Source organism: Saccostrea echinata, unplaced genomic scaffold (genome assembly GCF_033153115.1).
Source record: "Saccostrea echinata isolate AGI-Se365-2 ecotype Australia unplaced genomic scaffold, CSIRO_AGI_Sech_v1 ptg000054l, whole genome shotgun sequence".
NCBI classification, from domain to species: Eukaryota; Metazoa; Mollusca; class Bivalvia; order Ostreida; family Ostreidae; genus Saccostrea; species Saccostrea echinata.
Window position 1 is genome coordinate 41,567,569 of NW_026889803.1, and position 14,729 is coordinate 41,582,297.

The 14,729-nt window shown below is 32.9% G+C and overlaps 1 protein-coding gene across 1 annotated transcript; it reads right to left on the reverse strand.

Moving 5' to 3' along the window:
- Positions 1-7,552: 7,552 nt before the first annotated feature.
- Positions 7,553-13,584, reverse strand: LOC133204889 (serine protease inhibitor dipetalogastin-like). Its single transcript, XM_061340632.1, has 8 exons — positions 13,496-13,584; positions 10,681-10,732; positions 10,235-10,392; positions 9,273-9,386; positions 8,391-8,510; positions 8,103-8,222; positions 7,886-7,999; positions 7,553-7,721 (listed from the first exon to the last, which is right to left on the reverse strand). Exons 1-8 carry the CDS (start codon positions 13,582-13,584, stop codon positions 7,688-7,690), a joined length of 801 nt encoding a protein of 266 aa, XP_061196616.1. The 3' UTR covers positions 7,553-7,687.
- Between the last annotated feature and the right edge of the window lie 1,145 nt (positions 13,585-14,729).

The following is a 14,729-nucleotide window of genomic DNA, read 5'->3' on the forward strand; positions in this document are numbered from 1 at the left end:
TTTATCCAAACTCGGTACAAGGCATTCTTGGGTAAAGGGAAGTTAAAATTGTTAAAATGAAAGGGCAAGGCCCATTACAAGGGGAGAATATCAAGAAAAAACAAAAATAAAAACATATTCTCAAGAACTTGTGGGCCAGAAAAGCTGAAACTTATATTGAAGCATCCTGGTCTAGTGTAGATTCTAAATTGTTCAAATCATGACCCCCAGGCGTAGGGTAGGGCACAATAGGGAATCAAAGTTTTACATTGAAATATAAAGGAAACTTTTTAAAAATCTTCTTCTCAAGAACCACTTGGCCAGAAAATCTGAAACTTATATGTTGAAGCTTCCTGAGGTAGTGTAAATTCTAAATTGTTCAAATAATGACCCCCAGGGGTGGGGTGGGGCAACAAAAAGTATGACAAGGGGGGAATCTGGTGAGGAACAGGAGGGACAAAGTTACTCAGCTGAGCTTTGTTGCCCATGGGCCTCTTGTTTCCCTAATTATCTCCCCTTGTTTAAGGGCACATCCCCATGTTTGGTATTAATAAGAGCCCTTAGGCCAAGGATACTCTGTGAAAAATTTGACAAATATTGGCGAAAAGGTTCTGGAGATATGGTCCATATTCCAAAAAATTGATGCACACCACACAAACTGCCATTGAATAAGCTCTTTGAGTCTTTGGCTAAAAGAATTAACAAGAGGCCCATGGGCCACAACCCTCACCTGAGTCAATATGACCCTGTTTTTCTTCATCGGCAGATTTTCCCTATATATTCCTATGTAAAACTTTGATCCCCTATTGTGACCCAACCCTACCCCCCGTGGGGGGGGGCATGATTTGAACAAAGTTTAATCTACACTGCCTGAGGATGCTTCCAAATCAATATGACTAATCATGGCTTTGCTGTTCTTGAGAAGAAGATTTTTCAATTAAGATTTTTTCCTATATATTCCTATGTAAAACTTTGATCCACCAATGTGGCCCCACCCACCCCGGGGGTCATGATTTGAACAAACTTGAATCTACACTACCTGAGGATGCTTGCATATCGAAATGACTAATCATGGCTTTGCTGATTTTTTTGCAGATTTTTTCAAGATTTCTTCCTATATATTCCTATGTTAAAAATTTGATCCCCCAATGTGACCCCGGGGGTCATGATTTAAACAAATTTGAATGTACACTATGTAATGAAGGTTTCACATAAGTTTCAACTTTTTTGGCCCAATGGTTCTTGAGAAGAAGATTTTTAAAAGATACCACCAAATTTTCTTTAATTCCTTATTATCTCCCCTTAAAAGAGGGCCTGGCCCTTCATTTGAACAAACTTCCCTTTACCCAAAATTACTCTGTGCTAAGTTTGGTTGAAATTGGCCAAATGGTTCTGGAGAAGAAGTCGAAAATGTGAAAAGTTTACAGATAGACGGGCTTTCAGCTCAGGTGAGCTAAAAACTATATAGACAAAATAAAATTGTAGATGAAGATACATTTCTCAAAGACAAGCGTTAGGACAATCAGGAATCAGCAAAATAATTAGTCTAGTAATGAGCAACAACACAGAAAGTAGATTCATGTGGTCCATATTGTCTAAAAGAAAATTCCAATGATATTTGATGTCTTCTGCAAGTTTTAATGAAAATACAGGAAAATGCACAGGTTCATGACTCCACAGTTTGTAATAAGGAGCTCATATATGAACTAGAAGTCTCTGATGAGACTGTAGCTCTACCGGTTTGTACTTATAACAAAGGAGGAGGAAAGAAATGCTTCCAGAGTCTTGAGACACTGGAACAGCATTAAGTAGAATAATGATCCTTGGTTTAGTCTCTTTTTGTGGCAAGAATTATTGCAATCAGACTATAAATCTGTAGGAGGAGTAGCCTTTAGGAAAACAAATTACAGAAATTTCTATATTTAGTAACCATGGCAGTACTGTTCATCGAAGTCAAAAACTAATTTATAGAATTATATATCTTAGTGTAATCTACTTGTGTGCCATGTTATATTGAAATCAGACCAAAACAGTAAGAGTAGTAGCGTTTTGAAAGTAAGAAATTTCTATTTTTAGTTACCATGGCAACATCGTTCATCGAAATCAAAAACTGATAAATAGAATTATGTAACTTAAAGTAGTCTACTTGTGATCAAAGTTACATTGAAATCAGACCAAAACTGTAAGAGGAGTAGCGTTTTGAACATTGTTTACAGAGAGACAGACAGATAGATGGACAGACGACGGACACCTTACTATCGCATAGGCTCTTCTGGTCTCTGACCAATTGAAATAAAAACTGTATAATCTTTCTGCATGTGAATTTAAAAGCATTAGTTTCTGACCACAATTTCATATTTAAAAAAAAATACAGGGCCAAATTTGTATTTAAACCGTACCTTCTTCTTTGCCCTTAATAATATCTGAAATAGTGTAAGAATCTACATTTTCTCTATAAATCACAGCATCTTTTTCCAGACAATTATAGCTACATGTATAAAAAGAATTGAGAACCTACCTTCAATAATATACAAAGTGTTATCTAACCACATGTTCTTGATGTTGACAGATTGTAGAGGGCAGTTTATTTGTAAATACGTTTTCTATGAAGTTTCTAATTGGTGGAAAATTATCTTCAATGTCTAAAACAGTGCAAGAATCTACATTTTCTTGATAATTCAGGGCTTCTATTTCTAGAAAATTGTTGCTATAAAAACAAATGAAAGTAAATGTATTTGTTCATGATATATTGTGGACAGTTGTAATATTTTGTAAATATTTTTTTAGATGAAGGTTATTATTTGTGGATCTTTGTCACTATTTTCTCATATGATAAGACAGAAAATTTTTTTGGTGTTTCGTGCTATAAATAGAAAAAGAAACCTCACTCAAATAGTGTGTAATTTAGTAAATGGTCACTAATGCTTGTCAGTCACATAATGGTTATAACAGTAACTGTTAGGATGCACAATTTTCATCCGTTATGTGTGAAATAATGCAAGAATTTACATATTCTGGATAGCTCACAGCATTTTGATTTTGTTGACAATTTATTAAAAATAAGAGTTCACCCCAAAAATAGTGTCAATTTTTAGTTGACTAACTTTTCTAGTTAATGATATATTGTAGATAGCAGTTTATTTTTTCAATATATTTTTTCTGTGAAGCTTCTCACTGGAAAATTGTTATTTATACTAATATATTAAGACATGGAAATTTTAAGGTGTTTGATTCTATAAATAGAGATGTGAACCCCCTTCAAATACAGGACATTACAGTAAATGGTAACTAGTACTTGTCAGTTCCTGTTGTTGAAATATTGTAGATAGCAAATTGTTTGTAAATACTCTTTATGAAGCTTCCAGTATGGGGAAAATTTTCATTTTACCTCATATACTAAGATGTTTCTAAGTTTTTATTTTTTGTGCTTAAAATAGAAATAGGAATCCCCTTGAAACATTTTGCATTTCAGTCATTGGTTTCTAGTACTTATCATTCACATTATGTTTATAGTAGAAAGTATTCAAATTTCAACCCATAATTGTATGAAATAGTGCAAGAATTTATATTTTCTAAATAACTCACTGCATCTATTTTTAGACAACTGTTGCTATAAACAGAAAAGAAAGTTCATCTTCAATATTGTGTCAATTATTAATTGCCCAAATGTTCTTGTTCATGACATATTGTAGACAGCAGTATATTTTGTAAATACTTTTTCAATGAAGCTTACAACTGGTGGAAAACTGTCATTTTTCCTCATATGCTGAGATGTTTCTATTTTTGGGTGTTTGGTGCTATAAATAGAAAAGGGAACCCCCTTCAGATAGTGTGTATTTCAGAAAAAGGTTTCCAGTACTTGTCAGTCACACCATGTTTATAACAGTTAGTCTGCATTTTTTCCATCCAACATAGCCTGAAAAATTGCAAGAATCTACATTTTCTCGATAATTCGAGGAATCTATTTTTAGACCATTGCTGTTATAAAGAGAAATAAGATCCATCCTCAATATTATATCAATTGTTGTACAAACACTTGTTCTTTTTGAAAGCATATTGTAGAAAGCTTTATATTTGTTAATACTTTTTTCTATTAAGCTTCCAATTAGCATAAAACTCATTTTTCCTAATTTTCAGAGACATATCTATATTTAGGCGCTTGTTACTATAAATAGAGATGGGAATCCCCCTCAACCATTGTCCACTCCAGCTAGTGGTGTCCAGCTACTGTTATTAACATCTTACATTTTGCAATATACCTCCTAATTTTCCAGCAATGACATCTAAAACTTTGCCAAAATTTGATTTTTTACAGTTTACTAAAACATATCTATTTATAGATACATGTTACTAAAAATAGCATTAAAAGCCCACTGATATTTTTCATGAGATGACACTACTAATTCTCAAGGATAAAAACACACATAAGATTTGAAAATTTTCCACGGACAATTTTTCTTATTTAGCCTTAAAGATCTCAAAAAATACTAAATTTTCCATTTTTCACATTTTCAGGAACCATGTCAGTTTGTATGACCTTTTTCTTAGAGTGGGAATATTTCTAGAATAAATGATTATATGCCTGTACCTTAAAAGTTCACGTTTTCATATGATCCAATGATTTTTGTTTGAGTGTATTAGATACCGATAAGTATTCGTTTACATTTCCTCAATTTTCATCTTTTCATTTGGTCAAAAAGGGTCAAAAATGGCCAAATTCTATGGATCCGTCTCCATGGCAACCAAGTGCACGTGTGAAACTTCCGACACCATATTTTCTAGTTTTGTACCAAGACACACCTGTGGTGCAAGTTTCATCAAAATCCGAGACATGTCGTTTCCAAGATTTTTTGGTGCTTACAGAGAATGCGTGTTAAGAAGTAACACAAATATACAAATAAAATACCCGATATAGGAAAAAATAGCAAATCTAACCAAAATATGGTTTGTTGTAATCACGAAAAATTGAAATACTAAGCTGAATATGACGACGATTAAAAGTGAACTGCCTTATGAAAGATGTTTGGGATTTGGTTGTCTTTCTTCGTGCATTTCGAAAGGTTGGGTGTAGGGTTGATTAGGGTTTTTTTTTCTTGTTGTTAGTTTTTTTTTTTTAAATTTTATTTTTGTCAGGGGATTTTTGTTACCATATAATTACCCTGATAAATGACACGCATAAAGCTGTTTTGACATAAAGTTTTATTGCGCTGTATGTGATGATTTGAGATATGACATATAGCACATTGAATTTTAACATTATTGTTTCCGTATATTTTGCATTTTGGTATAATAAATAATTTGCTAAAAAAATAACTATAAAATGTACTTTTATTTTGCTGATAAAAGTATAAGTATTTCGAGCGACTTTGTTAAAGCGACATAGTAAGTAAAATTTATATATATTTTTCATGATATTTTTATCATCTTTAAACGAAAGATTTATCAAAAATATAAGCATTGCAAAGTTTTGATAAACTCGACTGCACTGTAACGCAGTGTTTTTGCGCACGCGTAGAATAAGGAGGAAATGGAAAGCAATATTTTCGTCTTGAGCCAGACAATAATGTTTTCTTCATCAAAGTTGAAATTTTGGGCTCTGAAACCTGTAATATTATGAAACATGATACTTTCAAGAATTAAACAAAATTTGCATGTACCATGCAAAGAATTCTATATTTAATCAGCAAAACCCACCATCGCCGTAAGAATAAGTACTTCACAAAAAAAAAAAAAAAGAACAACATAATCACAGTTTTTTTTAATGGAACGCTTTATTAGCAATTTCTGAATACTTTCGTGTGCTTAAACAATCAGAAGGCTTAAGAACCAAACTGAGATCGTAGTCATTTTATCAGTTTTCTTCGCTTCTGTCAGACATAAAGGATGAGAAACTTCAGAATATGTTCAATTTTGTCCATAAAAAAAACCAAAAGGCCAATGAGCCACATCGCTCACCTGAGCCATTGGCTATGAAAAAGCAGAAACCAAGGGGAGGTCATAATTTGAACAAACATGATTCTACAATGTATACCTGAGGTTGCTTCTGTATAAATATGACTAATAATGGCTTAGTTGTTCTTAAGAAGAATATTTTAAAAGACATTTAATATGTAATGTGTATGATCAGGCTCTAACAAGGGATATATGGCTAGGTTTTCCTTTTACTCTGTCTGAGTTAATGATTAAAATGATTATTAAGATATCTCTGTCTGAGGGTAAATCACACAGTACTAAAATTTTTCTCTTATCTAGAGACGGGGACTAGGAAAGGTACTACTTGTTCCTTGTTTCTCCGACCCCTAGGTTTCTATTGATAAATAAGAACCGGGTATCTCAATCTTCTTCAGATTTACTACATCCAGAACTTAACTTCAATGCATTCCCTAGGATACTTGCTACTGGTGCTTATAACTTTTATACTTTTATTTTGCTTTTACTTTTAACTTCTTTATTGCTTATTCAGCGGCCAACTTTTTCAGCTAGCTTCTGAATGCCTGACTTTTCCAAAGCTTTGCCTTATATACTCTTTGGCTAGTCCATTCCAAGGGTTATCAAGTCATTCTACTATATTCCTATGTAAAACTTTGACCCACTGTTGTGGCCCCGCCCTACTCTCGGGGTCATGTTTCGAACAAACTTTAATTTACACTATCTGAGAATACTTCTATAATACCTGAGGATACTTCTAAAAAAATATGACTTATCATGGCTTTGCTGTTTTCGGGAAGAAGATTTTTAAAGACATGTCATGTATATTCCTATGTAAAACCTTTTTGTGGCCCCGCCCTACCCCCGGGGTTATGATATAAACAAACTTGAATCTACAGTATGTAATGAAGATTTCGCATAAGTTTCATTTTTTTCTTATTATAGAAGTATCCTCAGGTATTACAGTTCTTGAGAAGATTTAAAAGATGCCGCCAAATTTTCACGAACGCTTAATTATCTCCCCTTGAAAGAGGGCATGGCATTTCCTGTGAATAAACTTAAATTCCTTTTATCCAAGGATGCTTTGTGACAAGTTTAGTTGAAAATGGCCCCTTGGTTCTTGAGAAGAAGTCGAAAATGTACAGAAGACAGACGGACGCCGGGCACACTTTATCAGAAAAGCTCACCGAAGCCTTCGGCTCAGGTGAGCTAAGAATTTTTGACAAACTTACTGATACAAAGTCAGTGTGGTGCAGATGCTCATATGTTTACACTATTGTATGCAAAGATTTTATTTTGAATATAAAACCAACTGCGTTTCACCACAGGATTAAGTTTCTAACTGGGGAGGGGTATAGATATTAAGGTTCGCTCGAAGTATTCACACATTTTCTGAACTGCTGAACTTTCAGGGAGGAAACCAATCGCTTGCAAAGCTTAACTGATTGGAGATCACACATCATATTCCTTCATAAACCTGAATGCAGCTTTGATTTCCGATTTTAATTTTTTTAGAAGCATTGGACAAAATCATAGAGGTAACTTGACCAATAGATAAACAATTATGTGGATGGAAACTTAACATTTTAAAAAGAGAAAAAAACATTTTGTTTAGAGAACATATAACAAAAAAAGACAAAACAAAAGCCGTACACATGATTTTCAAGATAACAAAAAAGTACAATATTTTAAAGGATTTTATAACGATGAACAATGCGTAGGAGGTCATTTAAAGATAATTTTATTGTGCTGGGGGAGTGTCTACAGGTCATCCATCTTCTTAACAAGGGCCTTTACTGACAACAGCCACATTCCTGAAATATCCACAGACAATGTTACTTAGAGTTTTATCAATACAAAACGAGTATTGAGTATTACTTTATTTTATGAATACATCTTCTCATATTTCTTAAACCTTTATGATTTTAAGGCTGAATTGCTTTGATAAAAGTGCTGCATAAGAGAACCTGATACATACTCAACTTCAGCCTGGCACTCATTAGAATAAGTATTTCCATCTTCACCACAGACGGGCGCGTAAAGGTTAGGACATGCGCGGGGACATCCTCCTTCAGAGGCAACTTCAATTCCCCTGGGGAAAAAGTAGAAATTCTGTTTTTGTAGATCTTCCGATAAACTTTTCAATTAAAAAAAATCTTAAAAAGTATATAGCAAGACAATTACAAATTACTCACTTGCAATTCGCGGTACATGCATTAGCGTAAGTTTTGCCGTCAACACCGCATACAGGTTTCAAAATAAAAGGACAAGCACATGGCTTCGGGCATTCTCCTTCTGATGCAATTTCAACATTACTAAGTCAAAAACAATGAAAGATGTTAAAATGATGTCATGCTACATTCTCTTTTCATAGATTTTAATTAACACACACAAAATTAATTTCCCTGATATTGTAACATGAAACAAAGCCTTAAATGAATAGATAACAAGCTTGAAAATACAAAATATACCCAGACACTTACGCTGCTTGAGCGCCACAAGCATTTCCATAAGTTACTCCATCAACTCCACATACAGGTGTGTAGTCGGCTGTACACACTACTGGACGTGGACATTCACCCTTACTTGATATTCGAACGCCTCTGAAAAAAATGGAATTGTTTACATATATTAACAACTACACATGTATGTCCAATGAAAAAACATAATTATTTTTTATTTATAGAAGAGAATAAATTACTGCCCAAACGGGAATAATACATTATATTTCTATATAATGTTGGGAATTAACAAAACGTCAAAAACTATGTCTTTGTTTCTAAGAAAAAAAAATCAATTTGCATACTAAAAGATGTGAAGATAACGAACTCTGATCGAGAAATTCTGTCAACAATACAAAACGTGAACAGAAAAAAACAGACTTAAGGCATCAACAATTTTAAAATTTTATTTTGAGCTTTTTTACATTATCAAAGTTTCCATTAAATGTTCAAAATAACAAATTCTTAGTTCTTTTTGACAATTTAATTGACCTTGTTCTTAGTTTGGGATATAAAAGTTGTGCAATATTTTAGATGCATTCCCTACATTTGTTAAGAATATGCTATCAGATACATGAAGTTGTGTGAAAGACACATACTTTTGTTAATATATTGTACATGTATTAACTTCTGTGCTAAACATGAGCTTTTCTTTATGGTGGTATCTTTGTTTCCGGACTGAGCTCTCTGCAGTTTTGTATATGTCTTTTATAGAGACTGGGAGTGTCAAGCAGCATAAATAACTCGGATTAAGTGATTTTTAAGTTTCCTTTGTTTTAATTAATAATCAAACTTAACATCCATTGTAATTGCATTATATCTTTCCGAAACATAAGGAAGGTCAGAACTGTAGCCGAGACTTACTTGCAAAAGGCCACACATTTGTTTCCATAAGACTTGCCATCCACGCCACAGACGGGGTTGTAATTCTTCTTACATTTACAACATGAATCCGAATCTTCGGCTGCCTGTACACCTCTACAAGATACATGTATGTTATTATTATTAAATTATTATTATTGTTTTATGTATAACTGCGCGTTATATAAAACAACAATATGATTAAATGAAATCATATTCATGAAAGCAGGAAAGCAACGGTCAGGCTATTTTGAAAATTCTTTTCATTTTATGTAAATCCACAAATAACAATGTTGACTTGTTTTCTTATTAGACGTAACAAAATTATATTAAAAAAATACATGTGTAATATAGTACAAATCTGCAAGTTTTGTGCTTTATTAAGTGTTCTTAACGTTGATTCCTCTTTGCCCAGTTAACGGCATGTTTTCTTCTCATAGTAAAAGCCCAAATTCTTGCCGAGAATTTTCCGTGTGTGCAAAGTTTAAAAGTTTTTTGGTGATATTATTGTTACTTTTTTACAAAGCTTGAACATTAAATATCCCCCCCCCCAAAAGTCTTGCAAATTTGTAATTTATCTAAAACAGCATTTTAACAACATGTCTGTTCTGTTAATTTTTTAGTTAATGTATATGTATCAGAGAGTGCAGATTAACATAATTCATGTCAAATGATTCAAAACATTCAAAATATTTAGGAGGGGGGTGTAAATAACAATGAAATAATTTCTATGGTATATTTTATATTTTAACCCAATAAATCGATGTTATGCAAACCATTAAGCTAAAGCTTCATGTTCACATATGAATCAAATTTTTAACCGATATTGACCTCCTTTTATACTTTTAAGAGTTCTAGCAATATATGGTTTGAATTTTGCAACAGGACCCAAAGCATTTCGTTTTTAATTACTTTTTATTGTTTTTGTAATAGAAAAAAAAGAGATTAGTAATACAGCTACTCACGCGCATTTCATTAAACATGTATTGGCATACGTAAAGCCGTCATCACCACAGACTGGGTTTAAAATCTTAGGACAGGGGCAGATAGTGGGACTTTCAGACAGGACAGCTGCCAATACTGATGAACTCACCAACAAAATAGATATGAACATTTTCTGGGACTGAAAAAGATAATGAAATAAACAAATATGTATAGAGACGGGTACAGTGTCTTGATTAATTAATGAACATGCATGATATTCTCCTTAATTGCAAAAATATGTTTTCGATGGATTTTTTTTCTTAACAGTCGATTTTTCTCAATTATTATAATTTTGAATATATATATATATATATATATATATATATATATATATATATATATATATTCATTTTAGAGGATTTTGAATTTATCAAAATTGGAGAGACTCGTATGAATGCTCTATTCCTAGAGTAGTAAGCGTACTTACCTTATTGATAATCCTTATCCGGTGTAAGTTCTCCACTATGCGAGGAAAGTTGCTACATTCAGATTTATATCGCAGTCAGATAAAATTTATTTGTAATTGATAACAATCTAATACGACATGTGTTAACTAATTTAATGATCATTAGCGTATCATCCGCAATTTGACCCCAGGTAGCCTTGGGATAAACAAACAGCTGTGGTCAGGTATTTATTTGTAAATACTGGAACAAATATGATAATTGGATGGAATAATATCAGCAACTTTGATATTCTTCATTTTATTTCGAGCACGCTGTCTTCTCAAAAATACAAGCTTTAACTACCTTTATAATTCCCAAGTAAAAGATAATTCCATTATTTATTCCTTCAGTATAAATTTTACGCTTTTTGGTTTTTGTTCTTGTCTTCTTGCTTAGAATATATTGCAGGTATAAATAGAAAAAGAATCATTGAGTAAGTCCTTATATAACCTTAAAAAGAAAATCAAAATGATTAAACGGAATTCTTTAATTTTAAAAATACTCAGTAGTATTCAAGTATAATAATAAAAACATTTCTTTAAGTACTCGTTTTCCATTAACAAATTTATAAAAAGTTTTTGAATTCTTTTTAATAAAGCACGCGTTTAATATTTTTATGCCCCCGTATCGAAGATTCGAGGGTATATAGTTTTTGCCCTGTCCGTCCGTCTGTTTAGCTGTTTGTATATTTGTCCGCAAAAACGTTAACCGTGCCCATAACTTTTGATTGGTTGGAGCTATGACTTTCATATTTCACATGTGTATTTCTTGTGACAAGACCTTTCTTTGGGTATCATCATATTTGACTCTAAACTTGACCTTGGAATTTGACCCACTTTTGCAAAATTTTGTGAGACTTTAACCTTGGCCATAACTTTTGAACAGTTGGTGCTTGGGGTTTCAAACTTCACATGTGTATTCTTTGTGACAAGACCTTCCTTTGGATACCAACCACTTTGGCGTTTTGACCTTGATCTTGGAGTTTTACCTACTTTTGAAAAACTTTAACCTTGGCCATAACATTTGAACAGTTGGTGCTAGGGCTTTCATACTGCACATATGTAATCCTTGACAAGACCTTCCTTTGGATACCAACCACTTTGACCCTTTGACCTTGACCTAGGGGTTTGACCTACTTTCGAAAAAAATTAACCTTGGCCATAACTTTTGAATGGTTGATGTTAGGGCTTTCATACTTCATATATGTAATCCTTGTGACAAGACCTTCCTTTGGATACCAACCACTTTGACTCTTTGACCTTGACCTAGGAGTTTGAACTTTTTTTGAAAAAACTTTAACGTTGGCCATACATGTAACTTTTGAATGGTTGATGTTAGGGCTTTCATACTTCACATATTATGTAACCCTTGTGACAAGACCTTCCTTTGGATACCAAGCACTTTGACTCTTTGATCTTGACCTAGGAGTTTGACCTACTTTCGAAAAACTTTAACCTTGGCCATAACTTTTAAATGGCTGGTACTAGGGCTTTCATACTTCACATATGTATAATCCTTGTGACAAGATTTTCCTTTGGATACCAAAAACTTTGACCTTGACCTTGACGTTTTACTTACGTTTAAAAAACTTTAACCTTGGCCATAACTTTTGAACAGTTGGAGCTAGGGCTTTCAAATTTCACAGGTATATTTCTCAAGACAAGACCTTTCTTTGGGTACCAACATTTTTTTATCTTTTGGCCTGGATTTTGACTTGCATTTGAAAAACTTTAACCTTCGCTATACGGGGGCATCAGTTTTTCACAAACACATTTTGTTCTTTTAATTTTTGCTACATGATAATTTATATTCACTAGGGAAAACCCACTTTTATTTTATTGTTATCATGGTTCATATTTTTTTCTGCTGTTTCATGCCTGCCTGATTTTGAATTCATTTTACATCTTAAACTGCATAAATATAAAGAATGAAGTACCATTTCCAGAATAATTTTGCTTATTAAAATAATCAACTTATGTTGGAGGGTTATTCACCGATTGAACAGAAGTTCAAATTTCTCAAAAATATAAATGCAAATGTTCCCCCATCAAATCAAAATTCCTTAAAATATAAAAATGATTTAAATTAACAGCTTTATAATGTTTCATTTTTGTTTTGGCTCTCAACAATTTTTCAAAAAGAAAATCTTTATAGACACACAAACTTGAAGAATCTTTCTAAAGTATTACAGTAAATTTTGAGAGGGATTTTAAAAAAAATAATATTTTTACCTCCAGATCAATGAAAAATGTCCAACGACACTAACAATATAATTTGACAATTTCAATTGTTTGTGTCGTTGGTCATTTGTAGTGCTTTATATAAATTTCCATCCTTGACCTTGTATCTATTTAGTAGATCCGACACTTAGGATATACAGTGTTGTTGGTTTTTGTAGTACTTTCTATTAATCTTTTTCGCCAACTGTATCTTCTCAGATCCACCCGTATATCCATTTTGTCTCTGTTCTTTTTACTGTGCCTTTCTGTTTTTATGACTGCTTAACTTTTTTCTTTGTCTTGAGGAAGGGACAGGGCGTCCCGAAAATTTGACAATTTCTATTGTTCGTGTCGTTGTCGCTAGCGCTTCATGAAATATGCCTACTTGACAAGTCTGTGTGATTTACACACCAATAACTCACACAAAACTTAAAAACATTCCTTATATATATATATATATATATATATATATATATATATATATATATATATATATATATATATATATATATATATATATATATATATATATATATATATATAGAATGTTTATGGCCAATAAACATCTACGACAAACGGGATGAATTTGGCTTTTTCTTTCGTCAACTTTTCCTTATTTCTGTAGTAATATCCTGCTATCACCTGCATATGGTGTTTGTCTCTCATCTTATTCAGCACGTTAGAGAATGTTCTAAGTACGATTAAATTTTAATCGCAGACAGGATGCCGACAAATAAGTTGATGTTATAGGGCTTTCGATGAAAGTCAGCATTTCAAAATATATAATGACTATTATTGGCAAATACATTAATTTATCCATTTTTTTGTTAAAATGTTATATATTTAGTAGTCTCAGATCCTTGATAACTTCAACAAATTTACAAAAATCCACGAGGGCCATGAAGTCCAGAAAAAATATATTTAGGGAAGAATAAGATATTTGTTCTGACGAAAAATACAATTGTTCTGACAAACTTGGTCATTTTTCTGACAAACACATATTTGTGTGGAAAAATGAGATCCTCCTTCCGACAAATTTAATATGCATTAGAAGAAAGTTATGGCCTGTAAAATGGCGCATTATTATACGAATTTTGCGTTATATTTGATAAAACTTGTTTATTCATATTTAAATCTTGTTATTCCTATTCATAACCTTGTTATAATTATTCTAAATCTCATGATTTATATTTCATAATTGTTATTCATATTCGGAAATGTGTGATTTATATGCAAAATCGTTTGATTTTTATTTGCAAAGTTGATTTTCATGTACCCCTTCATTACATTCTACGGGAGTCATTATTCTTCTTTACACCGGTCAAAAACGTGACCAATTCAGACCGAACTGTATGCTCACAGGAAAATTTGGAAATTATCGAAATGGTCTTGGTTGGTGGACAGTTAAAAAGAGTGAAACCTAAATATGCGAGTTGATAGAGAGATTGATTGTTTGTTGTTTTACGTCCCACTCGATAATTTTTTTACTCATATAGAGACGTCACAATGTACCGGTGAAGGCACTCAGGGCCATTGAGCAATGAGTTTTCGTTATATCGTGCCAACGCCTACCTTGACACTGGGCCTCGGTTTATAAGGTCTCATCCGAAGAACCGTAACGTTCACTTCTAGTACCGGGCGCTTGGTGAAGGAACAGTCACTACCTATGTTTACGTCTTTGGTTTGACGCGGCGCGACGGACGAGAATCGAACCATCTCGTTCACAAGGCAATCGCTCTGCCACTAGGCTACCGTAGGCGAAAGTTAATAGAGAGAATAAAAAGAAAATTTAGAGATCATCGGTCTCCCAC

Coding starts and splice junctions, on each gene's coding strand:
- LOC133204889 (XM_061340632.1), bottom strand. CDS start 13,584: ATGAGAGACAAACACCATATGCAGGTGATAGCAGGATATTACTACAGA. Junction 10,393..10,680: donor GGATAAGGATTATCAATAAG/GTAAGTACGCTT, acceptor TATCTTTTTCAG/TCCCAGAAAATGTTCATATC. Junction 8,511..9,272: donor AAATGTGTGGCCTTTTGCAA/GTAAGTCTCGGC, acceptor CATTTTTTTCAG/AGGCGTTCGAATATCAAGTA.